Genomic DNA, 21,921 nt, shown 5'->3' on the forward strand with positions numbered 1-21,921 from the left:
GTTTCAGTTATCTGGGTCATCCCGCGGTGCGACTGATTGCATAGCTGCAATTCCATGTGGAATCCGCTTCTAGTTGAGCCGGTTGTACCGTGCTTGAGCGACACCTTCATTGACATGAGTTAAGCACGTGGGTAGCACCAGTTACATGTCTAATGTGAGGCGGATCTAGTCTACGTTAACTAGCTCCGATTGGAAAACTGGGACGTAGCTGGATAACCAACGCTTTTTGGCTAGTCACCGCCTAGTTTTTAAAACACAAAAAGAAACACGAACCGACCTAATAATCTAATCTGGCTATTATTGAGTAGGCCTTGTTGTGGACAGAGGCCCATTATCGTAGCAATAGATAATGCTACATAATACTAAGCAGTCTTGAATTGTGTGTTGGGATAGAGATAGCAAGCTAACTAGAAGTGGTGGAACGTGTCGCTCACCACAGTTGGCTATCGTTAGCTAGCTAGGCTGGCCATATCGGCAGTTGCACAACGGTTTTAGGGTATGTTAACCACGATAAGATAGTATTTAACTGGGTGTCTATAGACTGCTATAGCTGCTGACTGCGTCTAGTATTGTAACGGGCTATCGCAGTGGAAAAAGCTTCCTATCTAGCCTAGGTAGTTTGTATCGTTGATAAATTCAAGAGGCTAATGCTTTCTAGCAAGAGAGCGAATTGACCGGAACGTAGTTACGCAGCCCAACTGATGTCAATCAGTGCGCTGTTTGTAAACATGTTGTCAGTGATATCTTTCCACTGCACTTGTTACAGACAGTGCTTAGTCACGCTTTATGCCAGGGGTCACCAACCTTTTTGAACCTGAGGGCTACTTCATGGGTACTGAGTCATACGAAGGGCACCCAGTTTGATACACTCTTCTGAAATAAAAAATGTGCTCAGTTTGCCTTTAGTTATGTATTGTTATTAATGATTAATGATATTCATCTATGTGAAGACACTGATCATGTTAATGATTTCTCACAATAATTATCAACAATGACTTAAAGCAATGACTCAGCAATTGATTACATTTGCTTACAGGATCACTATAACATTTCATAGGAAAAATCTTGCCAGTGACAAACCCTTTTGACAAATCTTAACTATGTAGCACCTTGTTTGAAAAATAAATCAATTATGTAATGTTTAAGAAAAATCAATTTACATATTTTCAAATAAATCGAATCACATTTTGAATAATGACCAAGTCTGCTGCATTTTTACAAAATAATCTTTTACATTTCATGAATACTCTTTTGAATGGAACACAATTTTTCCTATTTTAAATTCACAACATTTCATAGGAAAAATCTCAAATGTTCACTAGCCAGTGACAAACTCTTTTAATAAATCATTAACTATGTATTGCACCTTGTATGAAAAAGTAATCAATTATGTAATGTTTAAGAAAAATCAATCAATTATGTAATGTTTAAGAAAAATCAACTTACATATTTTCAAATAAATCTAATCACATTTTGAACTAATGACCAAGTGTGCTGCATTTTTACAAAATTATATCTGTTACATTTCATGAACACTATTACATTGAACACAATGTATCCTATTTTTGATTCAGCTTTGCAACTGACACTTTGTTAGTGGGAAGACTGGCATTGCATGCTGTTCACCAGTGTGTTGTAGTCTGGTGTGTAACTTGACACTGCAACTCTGAGTGAGTCTTGCAGATGTGCATCAGTGAGGCGGGTTCTGTGTTTGTTCTTGATGAAGTTCATGTCAGAAAATGCTGATTCACAGAGATAGGTTGAACCAAACAGGCTGGCAACCTTCATAGCTGCTGTGCTTACACCACTGTACTTTTCTGTGTCAACAAGGCTCCAAAAGTTTGGTGCAGCTTGGTGAGCTTTGAGGTGCAGGTCATTCTGCAATGTTACAATTTCAATCTCCACCTGTCCAGCATCCAAGTTGAACGTTGCACTTAGTTGCTCAGCAATGTCAGTTATGTCCTTGTTCATGAAAGGATTGGAGATGAATGAAACACATGGCTCAAGCTGATCAAGGTCACAAAACCTATCCTCAAACTCTTGTCCAAGTCTGTTTATGACTTGACAGTACTTTTCTGCATTTTTGTCCAATGCCTCAGATGCAGAAGCATTGTCTTTCAGCACCGACTGCACAGAGGGAAAGTGCAGCATTTTTTTTCTCTGTAAATGCACAGAGAAAATGTTCATCTTGGCTTTAAATGCATTTAAAGCACTTATCATGTCAACAACAGTCTTACCTTTGCCTTGCAGCTCGCAGTTCAAGTGGTTTAGTTTCCCAGTAATGTCCGTTAGAAATGCGAGGTCAAGTGTCCACTCTGTGCCCTCTAGCAGCGAGACATCTTCCCCTTTGGACTGCATGAACTCCTTGATTTCACCCAAAAGTGACAAAAAACGAAGCAAAACTCGTCCTCTGCTCAGCCATCGGATTTCTGTGTGTAGCAGCAGGTCGCCATATTCTGCTGACATCTCCTGCAATAGCACCTTGAAGATCCTGTGCTGTTTCGCTTTGGAGCGGATGCTGTTGATGATTTTCACAACGGGAGTCATCACGTGCTCAAAGCCGATCACTTTTGCACATAACGCCTGCTGGTGAATGATGCAGTGGTAATGCAGAAGTTTTGGGAAGTCTGGGTCACCTTTACAGTGCGCGATGAAACCTGCATGTCGGCCGATCATAGCAGGAGCCCCGTCTGTAGTCACCGCTACTAGCTTTTCCAGTGGCACCTTTTTCTGTACGAAAAACTCCTTCACCGCGTTGTAAACGTCAACTCCCCTCGTAGTTGTCTTTAAGGGCAGTAGTGTCAGGAGTTCTTCTTTTGTGGATAAATCTGCAAACACCATCCGGATAAAGACTGACAGCTGCGCTGTACTGCTGTTGTCCACGGACTCGTCGCACTGGATGCTAAACCACCTGCACCGCGCCAGATCCCGGTCCAGCTGCTCTGCCAGGTTAGTGGACATAGCTGACACCCGTCTAGTCATCGTCGATGACCCCAGTTGGACATCGGAGAGAGTGGAGATTAGATTGGCTCCATTTTTCTCGTCTTTAAGTACAGTGTTGGCAATAATCATCATTGCTTCTTTGAACACTTCTCCGTCTGAAGGCCTTCTTCTTCTTTATCAGAAAATGTGCAGCTCTAAAAGAGGCTTCGGTTGCTTTTATGGAGTTCTTTGCCGGCTTCGTGAAAAAAGACTGCTGCTTTCCCAAAGCTGCCTTTAGCTCACGGGCTTTTTCTGCCCGTAGCGCGCTTCCCGCGGGGTAGTTAGCCTGGTAGCTGTTGTGTGTAGCAAAGTGTCTCTCCACATTGTGCCGCTTTGCCGTCGCCACAGTCGCGCCGCAAATGAGACAAACGCAGTTTTCTTTCACACTTGTAAAAAAGAATTCTTCCTCCCATTCACTGTGAAAATTATAGGTTCTCTTCCTTTTTTCTGCCATGTTTTTGGGGTAAGAATGTGCATTCAGCTCATGGATTCAGCTCCCCATCATCGCTGTTCCCGCTAAACGCTCAGCCCCGCGAACACTGAATCTTCCTTTGTCATGCGCACTCATCTTTGAACTAGAATAGGTCAGAAATCGACTGAATTATCAAAACTTCCATGAATTGTACAAATATTTTTTTATTTTTTATTTTAAAGATCTTGTCATATTCATATAGCCTACATATAAATGCAAGTGTGATTTTTTTTAGACGCAGCTCACTGGAGAGTTGTGCTATTTTTAGAACAGGCCTGCGGGCGCCTCAAATGGTCCTTGCGGGCGCACTGGTGCCCGCGGGCACTGTGTTGGTGACCCCTGCTTTATGCAATCTTAGTTGACTAGAACTAATAGTGTGACTGAGTACCTTCTGAATACTGTTTCTATCTTTTTTGTTCCTTTAACCAACTGACCTGTGGATTGAGTAAAGCAGGACAATATTATCAAATTATTCATTATTTCCCCTACAAGCTCTGAATATACAACACTCAACACTCGTGGTGACCATGTTTTGTAACCAAATGCCATCAGTATGTGCTCATAACACTCACGTACTGAGAACCATGTGGAACTCGACTCAAGTGAAGATTGCACAAGGATTGAGTGAACTGCGTGCTGTAGCCTTTTGAATGTGCTTGTTGTTGTGTACACAGATGAAAGGCATGTAACAGCTAACCTGATCCAGAGATGGGCTCCGCTCATGGTCAGAGCTGTATGGAAACATTCCCCTAGGCCAGTTGTAGGTTTGGGCTGGCTACAGACAGTTTTATCTAAAGCAATGTACAGAGGAAGTTGAATCTGCAATCTCTTAATCAGGTTTCAAATGCTCTACCCCTGAGATATCCTCATGTAATCTAGAGGGTAGGCAAGTGTACCTAACCCCTGGTTTCGGACCTTGAGGGGTAGGCAAGTGTATCCAACCCCTCCCTCCTCTCGTGTATCTAGAGGGGTAGGCAGTTGTATCTAACCTCTGGTCTCTCTAGAGGGGTAGGCAGGTGTAGCTAACGCCTGGTCTCTGGTCTCTCTAGTCTAGAGCATTGTTTCCCAAAGACTGGGTCACGACCCTCAGCTGGGTCGCAAGAGATTTTTGGGGGATAGCCTTGTCACGATCCGCTCTTGCCAAATTATTCACTGAAGCAGGGCTCCATACTAATTTTTAACCTTGGTTGCACTGGTGCGCCAAACCTTTTTATTTAGGTGCACCCAAATTTTTCCTTGCGTTGCCACAATTTCACCTTTTTATCACGCTGCATATACATTCATATATATTATGTAAATGATCGTAAACAAGAATAAGGTGCATATTAATAAATTTTAAAAATGTGAAGCACAATTATACTGTATATAAAAATATTACTATTTTAAGTGCTTCACTGAGCTGCCAAACTATAACATTTTAAGCAAAATAAAACATTTCTAAATAGAAAGTGCTACTGTTCAAAAGTGCTCAACTGTTTAAAAAAGCTCAAAGTCTTATAACGAGTCTCCCCTTGCTGTCGCATGCCCGTCAGATTGCCCTTTGGCCTTGGCTAAACCAGCTTGTCACACTCCCTAGCATCAAAATCCCAGCTCCATGGGTTAGCTCCATGGCCCAGCTCCGTAACTCAGGGGTGGGCAATACATTTTTACAAGGGGCCACATCCTCTCCACATCCACAACCTGAAATGTGTTGGAGGGCCGCATCAATGATAACTTGAACTGAATTCTGCTCACTATTCATTTTCTCCCATTGAAAAAAGCAGTAAAGTATATATTATGATTAGCTGCTACTGGTTATCAGAAGAATAAGGATATTCTGTAAATATACATGTAATTATTTTAAGTGTTGGTCAACTAGGAAAAGACTATTGAAGTAACAGTAAAAACTAAAACAATCATTACGTCAGTGTTTCATTTTATTTGTAAATAGTTTATCTTCACAAACACTGAAAAGTTGTTTTGCAGTATGTTAAAGATATGCAATTGATCAACTTTATACAAAAAACAATATGTTTTTTTCAGTTAATTTAGTTTTGTGAGAGAAATCCAGTGGGCTTGAACAAGTGCATCAAAATCTGGGTGAATGTATGAGGTGGATATGCAAAGGACAGCTGACAGGTGACGATCCGGGTCTGCAGTTTAACTAGCAAACCATCAGCAGCCCGCACCCACTGAATCAGTCAAGTTCTTATGTCCGCGCTCGTTTTTTTCTTTAGTGCCGATTCAAATTATAATCTTTCAACACAGCGACCTGTTCTCCAAAACTAAGAACACAGCTTTGACTTTGACCTCAGTAAACATACTTAGAATCCATGTCTTGTTAAAAACTACATTCTGAATCAACCTTTCGTTTTTCATTTTCAAGGGCTAACCAGCAGTTAACTCTTCTGTCGGTAAGGTTGTGCAAGCGCACATATGTAAATCACCTGGCTGATCACTGTAGTCTTTCAGGACTACATATTTACTACCGCTCATCACATTTATTTATTTTACCTTTTTTTTTTTTTTTTTTACCTCACGCGGGCCGGATTGGGACAGCCTGTGGGCCGGTTGTGGCCCGCAGGCCGTACAATGTTCAGGTCTGCCATAACTGATTATCTGGTGCTCAGGTAGTAATTTCTATCGCACAGCACGGAGCAGTGTAGGCCTACAGGAATATCTGGACCACAGCTAATCAGAGGCGAAGACCCGCCCCATCTCTCTCTGATTAGTTTAGACCACAATATGATCCAACCATGAGTGTGAGTTCCGTCAAAGGAGAACAAACGCTTTGTTCGTGGAGAGGCAGCGGACGCGAGGAGGTTAGGTGCACCGGTGCGACCTAGGAAAATCTTTTGTCGCACCCGTACAAGTTTTGGTCGCATATGCAACCAAATTGGTCGCACTCTAGAGCCCTGGTTTCATGATTGGCCTCTCAATTTGTCTTATCTGGCCGACATCATTTCATCCATCAACGAACTGAAATTGAAATGACAGGTATGACAATGTTTTCCTTAATTGGAAAAGTGTTCAGGCTTTCCAAAAGTCCTTGAAGCTGTGGCTTGCACGACTCAGAAGGCCAGACCTAAGTCACTACATCCCACCGTGTTGCAGCACGTAAAATAAACTTGATGTTGCGGCCACACAAGTGAAACACCTTTCTGCGCTATTTCAAATTCATCTCGCTGCACTTATTGAGAACTATGATCGCTATTTTCCAACAGAGAGGTATGCCTTTTGGAATGATAAAATGTGGATCCAAAATCCATTCAAATTTGAGAGTCCTGAGTCTTTGCTTGAGTTGACGCTTAGTCCTGCAGAAGAATCCGAGCTGTTGCAGCTTAGCTGCAATTGCACTCTGCAAAGACGCTATGGATCTGTGACCTAATCATCATTCTGGATAAGAATTTCGACAGAATATCCTATTCTCAGTATGGCCAGTATTTTCTATGCTTATTCCTTTCACTACTACATGTATGTGCAAATTTTCTGTGCTCACAAAAATGAAGACAAAGCACAGAAACAGACCGAATGTCTGAGCCTGAGCACAGAAACAGACTGAATGCTGAGCCTGAGCACAGAAACAGACTGAATGCTGAGCCTGAGCACAGAAACAGACTGAATGCTGAGCCTGAGCACAGAAACAGACTGAATGCTGAGCCTGAGCACAGAAACAGACTGAATGCTGAGCCTGACAGAAACAGACTGAATGCTGAGCCTGACAGAAACAGACTGACTGCTGAGCCTGACAGAAACAGACTGAATGCTGAGCCTGAGCACAGAAACAGACTGAATGCTGAGCCTGTTATGCTTGTTGCGCTCTCCTCACCCCGGACTGAAACGCGCTACAAAAACACAGACAGACCCACTTATCCTATTAGCAATGTTGAAATGTTTCGACATGTTTTGTATAATTTGTATTCATGTTGTAATTATTTCATATTTTGTTCCAATATTGATGGTTCAATTGAATGTTGAAAAGAAGAAGAAATGGGCTACATGTTTTTCTTTTTTTTGTTTGGAAATGTAATGTCCAAATAGGCAGTTATTGGATACCTAATTTTAATATTGCTGGTTCAATTGCATTGTTTTTCATTGTTTAAAACTTGAGTAGTACTAATTGTTCAGAGAGCAGTGATCACTCAGTCTGAGATAGCTTATTAACAAGGGCCGGGTTCCTAAGAAGCTCTTGGCGTTAAGAGCTTCTCAACGAATCTGGGAAACCCGGCCAGTGGCAGTATGTCTACAAGTTCTGAAATAACAATAAAATATAATTTATAAAATAACAATAAAATATCCTCATTAATGCTCAATAATGGTCAAATCCACCTTTATTTTGTGATTTACGAATAATGTCTATTGCCTTTGGTCACGAAGGCTTGTGACTTTTAAAATATGGGTCCCAGAATGTTTTTGGGGAAACACTGCTCTAGAGGGGTAGACAGGTGTATCTAACCCCTGGTCTCTCTGCTGTAGGTATATGCGCCTGTATGGAAGGAAGTTCAGCAAGGAGGACCATGTGCTGTTCATCAAACTGCTGTACGAGCTGGTTACCAGCCCCAAGCTGGAGATCAGCATGATGCAGGGGCTGGCACGACTCCTCATCAACCTGCTCAAGTAGGAACCTACCTCTCCAATACATGCTGCAACATATGATCACCTCTCCAATACATGCTGCAACATATGATCACCTCTCCAATACATGCTGCACCATATGATCACCTCTCCAATACATGCTGCAACATATGATCACCTCTCCAATACATGCTGCAACATATGATCACCTCTCCAATACATGCTGCAACATATGATCACCTCTCCAATACATGCTGCAACATATGATCACCTCTCCAATACATGCTGCAACATATGATCACCTCTCCAATACATGCTGCAACATATGATCACCTCTCCAATACATGCTGCAACATATGATCACCTCTCCAATACATGTTGCAACATATGATCACCTCTCCAATACATGCTGCAACATATGATCACCTCTCCAATACATGCTGCAACATATGATCACCTCTCCAATACATGCTGCAACATATGATCACCTCTCCAATACATGCTGCAACATATGATCACCCACAATACATGCTGCAACATATGATCACCTTTCCAATACATGCTGCAACATATGATCACCTCTCCAATACACGCTGCAACATATGATCACCTCTCCAATACACGCTGCAACATATGATCACCTCTCCAATACATGCTGCAACATATGATCACCTCTCCAATACACGCTGCAACATATGATCACCTCTCCAATAAACGCTGCAACATATGATCACCTCCAATACACGCTGCAACATATGATCACCTCTCCAATACATGCTGCAACATATGATCACCTCTCCAATACATGCTGCAACATATGATCACCTCTCCAATACACGCTGCAACATATGATCACCTCTCCAATACATGCTGCAACATATGATCACCTCTCTAATACATGCTGCAACATATGATCACCTCTCCAATACATGCTGCAACATATGATCACCCACAATACATGCTGCAACATATGATCACCTCTCCAATAGATGCTGCAACATATGATCACCTCTCCAATACACGCTGCAACATATGATCACCCACAATACATGCTGCAACATATGATCACCTCTCCAATACACGCTGCAACATATGATCACCTCTCCAATACACGCTGCAACATATGATCACCTCTACAATACATGCTGTAACATATGATCACCTCTCCAATACATGCTGCAACATATAATCACCCACAATACATGCTGCAGTAATGATCACCTCTCCAATACATGCTGAAACATATGATCACCTGTCAAATACATACTGCAACATATTACTATCACCTCACCAATACATGCTGCAACATATTACTATCACCTCACCCAGGGCTCGAAATTTGCACCAACCAAGCGCCAATGGCGTGTAGATTTTTGGGCTGGCGACTAGGTTGTGTCCGATGCTCCGTCATTTGTCAAGTGAAATTGCGGAGTACAGCTCTCGACTACCGCGCCCGTCATGGTTTTAGAAAGCTTGCAACACGAACAGTTGTGCGCGCATCTAGGTGGCAGAAAACTGGGAAGATAGCTTTTTAAAACAGCTAGAGAATGACACGGATAATACAAATAGTTATATTTAAAAAGACAAAAAAAGTCGAGGATGACAGCATTTTAGAGAGAAAGCAATTCCCCATTGATCTGTCACATCAGAATATTGATTTTGGTCACGAAAGTCTTGAAATTTGAGTGAGTGCGTCACCAGATAGACCGCATAGTCTTACTAGGCTGCAGCCATTTCTCTTTCTTGGTCGCGTCATGTCACAAAGTTCATAATTTACAGTTCGGGCAATTCTACAACAAAAGTTTTCCACCAAAAAAGTCATTCTGGTTTTAGCCAGCTGGTCCGATGCAAAGACCAAACCTCATGGACAAGGACAACCCATCTCACACTGAGCAAGAGGAATAGTAGGTCCCTGGAATCCCCTGAATTAATAAATTAATTCAAAAAGTAAATTGGTTGATTTTGTTTAATCCATTCTGAGAGTGATTTGCAATCATATTAAAATCATAGGTAAAGGTTGTTTAAGTTAAACAATTTCAGAGTACGTCTGAAATGCCAGGTTTAATTTTGGCCAGTAAAAAATATTATTGGCTGGTAATTATTTTTCATCTACCAGCCATTTTGAGTCCTGACCTCATATGCTGCAACATATTACTATCACCTCACCAATAGGGTTGGGTATTGTTTCAAATTTGATCAATTCCAATTACGATTCTGGTTTTGAATCCATTTTTTTCTAGAGTTAGATGAAAATAAACACGAGGGAGGGGTAGTTCTATTGTTCAGTTTACTTGCAAGACGCCTCACTTGTGCGTAGTGTCAGTCTGTGCTGCTATCAACTACCAAACCAACGTGAAGTGCTGATGCTATCAAAACACACGGCTAGCTAGCACTACACTCATCAAGACTCAATTGTTTTCTGCCATCTTAGAACGTCAAAGCTCGAGTCACCACCAAAAGATTGTCTGTGGCGACAGCTACGCTCTAATCCTTAATATCCATTCATTTCTATTTGACATATTTTCCAAAGAATATCTCAGAGCTCTCCAGCGAATTAGTTTGAGCAATTTTGCCTTTTTTGTGCCCCACTGTTAGACTGATGTTGTCATACTCATAATTCTAGTCAGAATATGAGTCTGAAAACTCTCCGTTGGGCTGTGACTACGGGGCATGTTTCAACCAAACTCGTAAAACAAATGCCTCTTCGCTCAATTGGATAGACCTACAATCAATCAGGGCAACGTAATATGTTGTTTGTTGAAAACGAATTCAACCCAAGCGCTCTTTTGTGACGTTGTTGATTACGTTACTGTTGATCATCTGTCCATCATCGTATAAAGCCCGCCCTGGCAATTTCATTGGTCCGTCCCGATTCTGGTTTTCTGTAGTTGTCCCCAATACGAGACCCTCCAGACCCAACTTCCCGACCAAATGTTTTTGTGGGTGGGGAGAAGTTGGGCTGGCAGCCAGGCTTACCCCACTGTGCCATTTTCATTTCATTTTGTCAGGCGATCATTTCATGACTAACCTGCAGTTAGGCTAGGAGGTTTGGTGCTTTATATTTGATCTGTTAAGTCAACCAATCATCCTGTAGCCATGTGAAAGGCTCAACCAGGAAGTACAAACAGTGCGGAAGAAACCTCTTGAAAATTAGCAATTTTATCTACTGAAAAATACCACCAAGGGATCGTAATACCTTTTGTAGTAGTTAGTAGGGGTGGAACGGTACATGTATTTGTACCGAACCGTACGGTACGGGCGTCACGGTTCGGCTCGTGAAATTACACGGAGAATACACGGTATAAAAATTAATTAAACTTGCGTGCAACGCTAGTGCTAAATATGAATGTTCGTAGTGTAAGAATAGCGAAAATTAGCCTAAGCTTTCCTAGACTTTTAGCTGCGGTACTAATGCTGAGGGCTCGCTGATATTGCTGTCTTACTAGAACGTGCATTTAGTCTAGCAGACGCTTTTATCCAGAGCGTAGTATCTATGAGTTGTTGCTAACGTGTGCTGACGTTGTACACACCCAATAAATTCCAAATTTCCAGGCCTCTAGTTTCTACTCTGCCACGATCTTCCGTAGCTTCTCAGCTAGGTGAGTGCTTGTGTGCTGCTCATACAGGGACGGAGGGTGCAGTGTCTGTAGAAAGTGTCTGTAGAAATTACGCTTTCATTTCCCACTCAGTCAATAAAATGAGCAGTCACCGTGAGGTACCATCAGTCGTTAGTGAAACGGAGGGTGCAGCTGACAACTCGCGCTCCATCAACGTCCGTGTTTTGTTGTATATGTAAGGGACCACGGCCGGCGTTGCTGCTACTGTATCCCTGCCTGTGTTTGCGCTGTTGGTCAGCTAGTAGCCTGTCGTGGTGTAGGAGGACAGATCGACAAGCGCATCATACATTTAGCTAAGACTTGCATGTACAGTAGTTAGTCTGGAGCCCTGCTTCTGCATTTTTGTTTTGCTTTTCCCCCCATTGTACCGAACTCGTACCGAACCGTGATGTCTGAACCGCGGTACGAACCGAACCGTGACTTCAGTGTACCGTTCCACCCCTAGTAATTAGGAACCCGAAGTGAGGAATCTAAATGCGCGTTTGGAACCGGTCCTTGATACACAACCCTTCTCAACAATACATTCTGCAATATATTAATATCACCTCACCAAAACATTCTGAAATACTAATATCACTACCAATAACTTGATGTAATATTAACATCATACAAATAAGGTAAAAATGCTGCCAACACTGCTAAAGAGAACTCTCTTTGTGGCTTGGGGTTACAAAAGAAAATATGCATCTTGCCAAAGTCCTGTTATTGTGACAGCTGCTCGTCTCTCTGGGACAGTGACCCAGATGGGTGGGTGTGGCGATGTTGTAAGCCCCTGTGCCATCCTTACAGGAAGAAGGAACTTCTCTCACCTGAGGACCTAGAGTTGCCATGGAGACCGCTGTACGAGCTTCAGGACAGGATCCTCTATTCCAAGACTGAGCATCTGGGCCTCAACTGGTTCCCCAAGTAGGCCTCCACATTATCATACCTACACAGTAGGCCTCCACATTATCATACCTACACAGTATGCCCTCACATTATCACACCTACACAGTAGGCCCCCACATTATCACACCTACACAGTAGGCCCTCACATTATCATACCTACACAGTAGGCCTCCACATTATCATACCTACACAGTAGGCCCTCACATTAGCACACCTACACAATAGGCCCTCACATTAGCACACCTTCACAGTAGGCCTTCACATTATCATACCTACACAATAGGACCTCACATTATCATACCTACACAGTAGGCCCTCACATTATCATACCTACACAGTAGGCCTCCACATTATCATACCTACACAGTAGGCCCTCACAGTAGCACACCTACACAATAGGCCCTCACATTAGCACACCTTCACAGTAGGCCCTCACATTATCATACCTACACAGTAGGCCCTCACATTATCATACCTACACAGTAGGCCTCCACATTATCATACCTACACAGTAGGCCCTCACATTGGCATACCTACACAGTAGGCCCTCACATTGGCACACCTACACACTAGGCCCTCACATTAGCACACCTACACAGTAGGCCCTCACATTAGCACACCTACACAGTAGGCCTCCACGCTAGCACACCTACACAGTAGGCCTCCACGCTAGCACACCTACACAGTAGGCCTCCACGCTAGCACACCTACACAGTAGGCCCTCACATTAGCACACCTACACAGTAGGCCCTCACATTAGCACACCTACACAGTAGGCCCTCACATTAGCACACCTACACAGTAGGCCTCCACGCTAGCACACCTACACAGTAGTCCTCCACGCTAGCACACCTACACAGTAGGCCATCACATTAGCACACCTACACAGTAGGCCCCCATGCTAGCACACCTACACGGTAGGCCCTCACATTAGCACACCTACACAGTAGGCCTCCACGCTAGCACACCTACACAGTAGTCCCCCACGCTAGCACACCTACACAGTAGGCCTTCACATTAGCACACCTACACAGTAGGCCTTCACATTATCATACCTACACAGTAGGCCCTCACATTAGCACACCTACACAGTAGGCCCTCACATTAGCACACCTACACAGTAGGCCCTCACATTAGCACACCTACACAGTAGGCCTCCACGCTAGCACACCTACACAGTAGGCCTCCACGCTAGCACACCTACACAGTAGGCCTCCACGCTAGCACACCTACACAGTAGGCCCTCACATTAGCACACCTACACAGTAGGCCCTCACATTAGCACACCTACACAGTAGGCCCTCACATTAGCACACCTACACAGTAGGCCTCCACGCTAGCACACCTACACAGTAGTCCTCCACGCTAGCACACCTACACAGTAGGCCATCACATTAGCACACCTAAACAGTAGGCCTCCACGCTAACACACCTACAAAGTAGGCCTCCACGCTAGCACACCTACATAGTAGGCCCTCACATTAGCTCACCTAAACAGTAGGCCTCCACGCTAGCACACCTACATAGTAGGCCCTCACGTTAGCTCACCTACACAGTAGGCCTCCACGCTAGCACACCTACACAGTAGGCCTCCACGCTAGCACATCTACATAGTAGGCCCTCACGTTAGCTCACCTACACAGTAGACCTACAACTATATTGTAGGCCTTGCTGGCACATCAAGAGTGTGTTTTTGAATGGAGCTCATCTTAACGTTAGTGGTGTAGTGAAGGGCTTACCTTGTGACAGTGGTGGACTCCAGCTTTGTTTACATGTTTTAAGCACACAACACATATATCTTTTGGCAACACTTTACATTAAAGTTGCATGAACTTGTAACTATACAGCAATACCTAATAGAAACAACTTTGTAGGTACATTGGAATTGCTATTAAATTAAATGGTATCAAGTGTTAGTGGTATAGGTTAGTTCAAACGTGTAAGAAGGCACAGTATGGTGGAGCTTTTTAAGGTGTAGTTGGAGGTAGTCTTACCAAAACAGGATCAATGTTAACTTACCTCTGGAAAGCCCAACCTTTCCTATACCAAGTTGTATTGATGTTATAACTTACCGCTAAACCTTCAGGAAGTGTTTCTACATAGCAGTTCCTACAATGTTGTACAAGTGGTATTGCAATATAGTTACATGGTAGTTATCGTAACCTTCTTGTAAGTTCTGCCCAGTGTTTAAACAGATGGTGCACTAGTCCTTCAGCTGTAAACAGATGGTGCACTAGTCCTTCAGCTGTAAACAGATGGTGCACTAGTCCTTCAGCTGTAAACAGATGGTGCACTAGTCCTTCAGGTTTAAACAGATGGTGCACTAGTCCTTCAGGTTTAAACAGATGGTGCACTAGTCCTTCAGGTTTAAACAGATGGTGCACTAGTCCTTCAGGTTTAAACAGATGATGCACTAGTCCTTCAGGTTTAAACAGATGATGCACTAGTCCTTCAGGTTTAAACAGATGGTGCACTAGTCCTTCAACTTTAAACAGATGGTGCACTAGTCCTTCAGCTGTAAACAGATGGTGCACTAGTCCTTCAGGTTTAAACAGATGGTGCACTAGTCCTTCAGCTGTAAACAGATGATGCACTAGTCCTTCAGGTTTAAACAGATGGTGCACTAGTCCTTCAGGTTTAAACAGATGGTGCACTAGTCCTTCAGCTGTAAACAGATGGTGCACTAGTCCTTCAGGTTTAAACAGATGGTGCACTAGTCCTTCAGGTTTAAACAGATGATGCACTAGTCTTTCAGGTTTAAACAGATGATGCACTAGTCCTTCAGGTTTAAACAGATGGTGCACTAGTCCTTCAGCTGTAAACAGATGATGCACTAGTCCTTCAGCTGTAAACAGATGGTGCACTAGTCCTTCAGCTGTAAACAGATGATGCACTAGTCTTTCAGGTTTAAACAGATGGTGCACTAGTCCTTCAGCTGTAAACAGATGGTGCACTAGTCCTTCAGCTGTAAACAGATGATGCACTAGTCTTTCAGGTTTAAACAGATTATGCACTAGTCCTTCAGGTTTCTGCTCTGGGATGTGTGGAGGACTCTTGGATTACAGCATTGGAATTCCCCTCAGTCATAAACTTGTTTAGGCCCATATTAGTTCTGTCACCTCTCAGACCACCAGCTCCAAACCACCGCCCCCCTCCTGACACACACGCACACACACGCACACACGGGCCAGCAGTGCGAGGGGCTCTTCTATGGTGCCATGGGAACATTGTCAGACACCTTCCTTTAACATCAGCACCACGCAGGGAAGCAGGCGGCAGTGGCTCCACCCACTGGCCCACCTCTTCTCGTCTCTATTTTTTAAACTGATATTACGAAAAGCTGATTCTGTGGAAGGCCATGTTTTTGCTAAACATGTTGATGAATTGGTGTATTCTGATGATTCATATTGAGGTGGGATTGGCTGTTGGTATTGTGCTAAACATGTTCTTCATGCCTTTCTCTCCTTTTACATTCAGTTCTCCTCGGCCTCGTGCTTCCTCTAAACACATAATCATAAAATTGTTTCAGAGGTGGTAAGGACAATACTTCTTTGTGTTATATATTTTTTGTCCCACAAGGCACCTGTTTTTATATGTTGCATGCAAAACCTAAAAGCACTCGGGACACGCTGCTTCGTTGACTTTGACACGGACAGAAGTCCTGAACAATCAATGTTAACATTCCACTCATACTGGAGACTGTCGCACTGCAGCTAATAAGATCATTATTATTTTGTTGTCACCCATTCCCAATCTTATTAGCATCACCAGAAGCAGACCCACACCAGTCTTAGCATTAGTATCACCAGAACCATCCCACCACCATGTAGAGCAGCTCTCTAGGTGAGTCATGGTCGGACAGTAGAACAGCAGCTCTGTAGGGGAGTCATGGTCGGACAGTAAGACAGCAGCTCTGTAGGGGAGTCATGGAAGGGGAGGGTTTGGAAGAGGGGGTTGCAGGTCAAACTAAAGGTTATTGGGTCTGCAGGTACAGTGTGTCGTCGTCTTGGAAAGCTGACACTTATCCAGTCCCCTGCCTAGAAATAGGAATAGCAGGTCACATGTTTGCTCCGTGAGATGTGACAATGTGTAGGACTACTATCGAGTAGTTAGTAGGCCTGCACTAGGATAGTAGTCTCAAGGCCTGTAGTATTGGAGTCAGTAGGCCTGCACTAAGAGAGTAGTCTCAAGGCCTGTAGTATTGGAGTCAGTAGGCTTGCACTAAGAGAGTAGTCTCAAGGCCTGTAGTATTGGAGTCAGTAGGCCTGCACTAAAAGAGTAGTCTCAAGGCCAGTAGTATTGGATTCAGTAGGCCTGCACTAAGAGAGTAGTCTCAAGGCCTGTAGTATTGGATTCAGTAGGCCTGCACGAAGAGAGTAGTCTCAAGGCCTGTAGTATTGGAGTCAGTAGGCCTGCACTAAGAGAGTAGTCTCAAGGCCTGTAGTATTGGAGTCAGTAGGCCTGCACTAAGAGAATAGTCTCAAGGCCTGTAGTATTGGATTAGTGGTAAAACATCTCAGGTGTCAGGCAGCCAGCAACTGTGGCCCAGAAGTGTCCTGGTGTCAGCCTGGTGGTTCATTACAGTTGGCTTGAATGAATGAGAGATTGGTGACCAGCAGGATTAAACTGGCCCTCAGCTTGCATGAGAGTGCAGAGAGTGAGGGGGGTGGCAGTACACCTACTCAGTTGGAAAATGATATTGGTCCAAAGTTTCTGACTCTGTTCTGTGACCATAGTCTTAACTTGTCAGCCCATGTAAGGACAGGGAAGAGTTAGAATACTCAGGAAATAAAAAGCAGCTCAGTGGTTAGAGGGTTTGATTCTAGATCAAGAGGTTCAAAGGAAGTTCAAATCTCCCCCTGTACGTAGCTTTGGATGAAAGTGTCTTCTAACTGAATACATTATGATTATGACATTATTATAAAGCCTTCATATTAAAGCAGACTGGAGTCTAGCAGCAAGAGCCGAGAGTGAACATTCCGGTCAGAGGAGGGTCCTTCTTTAGTGGATTTACATTGTCACTCAAGCGTATTTCTACTGACCTGTCTGGAAGGAAGGCATGCTCCTGGGTTTTGAACCAGACACCGATAGGCTACAGTGTAGGATTCATGACATCTGAGGTCTGATTCGCCTGGCTCCTCCGTATACACTCAAACATTGAGCTTGAGACGCTCTTGGGATACATGTTCACGGATGAAAAAAATACGTCAAACACGAAAAATGTACAGCGTCAAACACTGGGATGTGGTGAAACACTGGGACATAGGGATGTGGTGAAACACTGGGACATATGGATGTGCTGAAACACTGGGACATAGGGATGTGGTCAAATACTGGGACATAGGGATGTGGTCAAACACTGGGACATATGGATGTGGTCAAATACTGGGACATAGGGATGTGCTGAAACACTGGGACATAGGGATGTGGTCAAACACTGGGACATAAGGATGTGGTCAAACACTGGGACATAAGGATGTGGTCAAACACTGGGACACAGGGATGTGGTCAAACACAAGGCAGTGTCAGCAATTATACGAGGGAGTGAGAATGTGGCGTTAGTCGAGGTAAAGCCTGGTGAGGGATGATGTGTTAATCAAACTGATCTCACCACTACAGGAAGTGTTATTCAGACTGATCTCACCACTACAGGAAGTGTTATTCAGGAGACTGATCTCACCACTACAGGAAGTGTTATTCAGACTGATCTCACCACAACAGGAAGTGTTATTCAGGAGACTGATCTCACCACTACAGGAAGTGTTATTCAGGAGACTGATCTCACCACTACAGGAAGTGTTATTCAGGAGACTGATCTCACAACTACAGGAAGTGTTATTCATCAGACTGATCTCACCACTACAGGAAGTGTCATCAGACTGTTCTCACCACTACAGGAAGTGTTATTCAGGAGACTGATCTCAGCCCTAAAGGAAGTGTTATTCAGACTGATCTCACCACTAAAAGAAGTGTTATTCAGGAAACTGATCTCACCACTACAGGAAGTGTTATTCATCAGACTGATCTCACCACTACAGGAAGTGTTATTCATCAGACTGATCTCACCACTACAGGAAGTGTTATTCATCAGACTGATCTCACCACTACAGGAAGTGTTATTCAGACTTATCTCACCACTACAGGAAGTGTTATTCAGACTGACCTCACCACTACAGGAAGTGTTATTCAGACTGATCTCACCACTACATGAAGTGTTATTCAGACTGATCTCACCACTACATGAAGTGTTATTCAGGAGACTGATCTCTCCCCTGCAGGAAGTGTTAGTCAGACTGATCTCACCACTACAGGAAGTGTTATTCAGGAGACTGATCTGACCACTACAGGAAATGTTATTCATCAGACTGATCTCACCACTACAGGAAGTGTTATTCAGACTGATCTTACCACTACAGGAAGTGTTATTCAGAAGACTGATCTCACCACTACAGGAAGTGTTATTCAGACTGATCTTACCACTACAGGAAGTGTTATTCAGAAGACTGATCTCACCACTACAGGAAGTGTTATTCATCAGACTGTTCTCACCCCTGCAGGAAGTGTTATTCAGACTGATCTCACCACTACAGAAAGTGTCATTCATCCAACTGATCTCATTCCTGCAGGAAGTGTTATTCAGACTGATCTCACCACTACAGGAAATGTTATTCACCATACTGATCTCACCACTACAGGAAGTGTTATTCAGACTGATCTCACTACTACAGGAAGTGTTATTCAGGAGACTGATCTCACCACTACAGGAACAGTCAGCCGAGAAGTCACCCTACTGTATTTGTGCCTGTCGCTACCTGAAATGCCCCCCCTCCACCTGATTCTCCCCCGGAAGTAAAAAGAGTCCTCTGCTCAATGTGGAGTGAAATATTAGAGAAATACTTTGACTTATTTAATTGGTTGAATTATATATTTACGTAAATCCGTAATGCAATCAACCAGAACATATGTAATTACTTACTGTAACATTTGAAATTACATGGATTTCAATCAAATGTTTTCAATAAATAAAAGTATCTCTTTTAATTCCTGGTGCGAAGCAGGCGGTGGTGGGAGGGGATATTTCAGGTAGTGACAGAGCCTATGTCCCAGCCCCCCTTTGGTCCTGCTACTGTCCCATTCTTGTGTGACTCCTCAGTGGTGTAGCTGTGTGTTTTGTGCATGGTGGAGGTGTGTGTGTGCATGGTGGAGGGGTGTGTATGTGTTGTGCATGGTGGAGGGGTGTGTATGTGTTGTGCATGGTGGAGGGGTGTGTATGTGTTGTGCATGGTGGAGGTGTGTGTATGTGTTGTGCATGGTGGAGGGGTGTGTATGTGTTGTGCATGGTGGAGGGGTGTGTATGTGTTGTGCATGGTGGAGGTGTGTGTGTGTGTGCATGTTGGAGGTGTGCGTCTGCATGGTGGAGGTGTGTGTACATGATGGAGGTGTGTGTGTGTGTGCATGGTGGAGGTGTGTGTGTGTGTGTGTGCATGGTGGAGGTGTGACTGCTCTGCATGGTTATTTTGTACGTGTCTTTCGATAAAAGCATCTGATAGATGAATCCAGTGTTAATGTGATGTAGCTGCATTGGTGTGTTGTATACTGGGCGTGTGAAGAGCAGCAGAAGATCAGGTGTCACCTCCTGCCCTGTGCTCTGGTCCCCAGCTCAGTGGAGACCGTCCTGAAGACCCTGGTGAAGAGCTGCCGGCCGTGAGTACATCCTCTCCTTCCTCTCTGTGTCCTCAGGAACCACCTTCCACTCAGAGATTAGCCCCAAGGACAGTATCCTATTAGATATACAAACATTTATTAAGTCTTTTATACTAATATTACAACTAATATAGACTTATACTATTATAACTAGGATATAGTAATACTAGTAATAGTACGTTTATTCTACTAATATTATGGTTACTAGACCTTTTATATTATACTAAATATTGTATACTCTGAAAGCACTTCTGGTGGTTGGTCATTTCTGCTCCACAAGAGTCGGGTCACTGTGAGACAGTACCAGCTGTGTGTTGGTGTGTTTGAGATGAGACAGTACCAGCCGTGTGTTGGTGTGTTTGAGGTGAGACAGTACCAGCTGTGTGTTGGTGTGTTTGAGGTGAGACAGTACCAGCTGTGTGTTGGTGTGTTTGAGGTGAGACAGTACCAGCCGTGTGTTGGTGTGTTTGAGGTGAGACAGTACCAGCTGTGTGTTGGTGTGTTTGAGGTGAGACAGTACCAGCCGTGTGTTGGTGTGTTTGAGATGAGACAGTACCAGCTGTGTGTTGGTGTGTTTGAGGTGAGACAGTACCAGCTGTGTGTTGGTGTGTTTGAGGTGAGACAGTACCAGCTGTGTGTTGGTGTGTTTGAGGTGAGACAGTACCAGCTGTGTGTTGGTGTGTTTGAGGTGAAAACCTCACGGTGCTCAACGTAGCTCTTCAGCAACCTGCTGAGGAGGGATGAGGAGAGGAGGTCTCACCTGGACTCAGGAAGGAGACAACACATACTTATCCTTTAGTAACCTGCCAGCAGAATTAGAAGAGCGTTCCCCAGCACTAGACTGTGTGTGTTTACTGAAGGCTTAATCCTATTAGCTCATCTAATTGTGGCCCAAGATGGAGTTTCCTGGTCCTGAGAGGAGGAAGCCTCTACAGCCCTCCTCACTCCTTCACGGTCCTCCTTACCCCTCAATGTCCCCCCTCACTACTCCTCACCCCTTCACATCCTTCCATGCACTGGCAGGTCCAAGAGGTAGCAATAGGTGACAGCTGCCAACCCAATATCCAGACATCCAAAGTCTCCCGGAAGTTCCGGGTGTCTCCCGCATTTCAATAGCCCTTCCTGACGCCCGCAAAAGCTATTCAACCTCCCGGAAATCGGGGATATAGTTTTTAGAGGGAGCGAGAGACTCTCCTATGGCTATTTCTGGTAGAGACAGGTGCATATCGCGCGTCCAGACTGTGTCCCGGGGGGGGGGGGGTATCCAAATTTTTCTTTTAATAATTATTGGACCGTATTTTTCAGAAAATAAGCCGCATTTTCTGTAAACCACACCCCACTAGAATGGGAGCTTTGTGTTTGTAAATCGGAGTATAAACTGCCCTGGAATATATGCCGCACTTGATACGGGAACAATGATACCAAGCAATGCACGAGTATAGGTGATCTTACAGCATGCTGTTGCAACACAATTTGAAAACGAAAGTAAGTGCGTAATATATGTTTTCTATTGCCCGGGAATTAACTAATATTAACTTTACGACGCGTGAGTTCTAAATACTTACGACAGTCCCCAAAGCGTGTTACTTTTCCGAAACGGTAGCTAGCTAGCTTTAGTTAGCTTCCGGGCTAAGTTAGCTAGCATAATACTCGTAGCAATGCTACTACCATGCTAGTGTTACTTGTTAGCCTTCTCATTAGGAC

General features: G+C 43.9%; 1 protein-coding gene across 2 annotated transcripts in view; it reads left to right on the top strand.

Annotated features, from left to right (window-relative positions):
* The window catches only part of psme4a (proteasome activator subunit 4a), a 67,029-nt gene that overhangs the window by 864 nt on the left and 44,244 nt on the right, over positions 1-21,921 (top strand). Inside the window, exons 2-5 of one of the 2 annotated variants that reach the window (XM_047028728.1) lie at positions 7,910-8,050; positions 12,415-12,531; positions 15,991-16,047; positions 20,173-20,217. In XM_047028728.1, coding sequence (XP_046884684.1) covers positions 7,910-8,050; positions 12,415-12,531; positions 15,991-16,047; positions 20,173-20,217 — 360 coding nt within the window. The remainder of the gene's footprint in view (positions 1-7,909; positions 8,051-12,414; positions 12,532-15,990; positions 16,048-20,172; positions 20,218-21,921) is intronic. The other variant, XM_047028729.1, reaches the window with a different exon arrangement.

Source organism: Hypomesus transpacificus, chromosome 11, assembly GCF_021917145.1.
Source record: "Hypomesus transpacificus isolate Combined female chromosome 11, fHypTra1, whole genome shotgun sequence".
NCBI lineage: Eukaryota > Metazoa > Chordata > Actinopteri > Osmeriformes > Osmeridae > Hypomesus > Hypomesus transpacificus.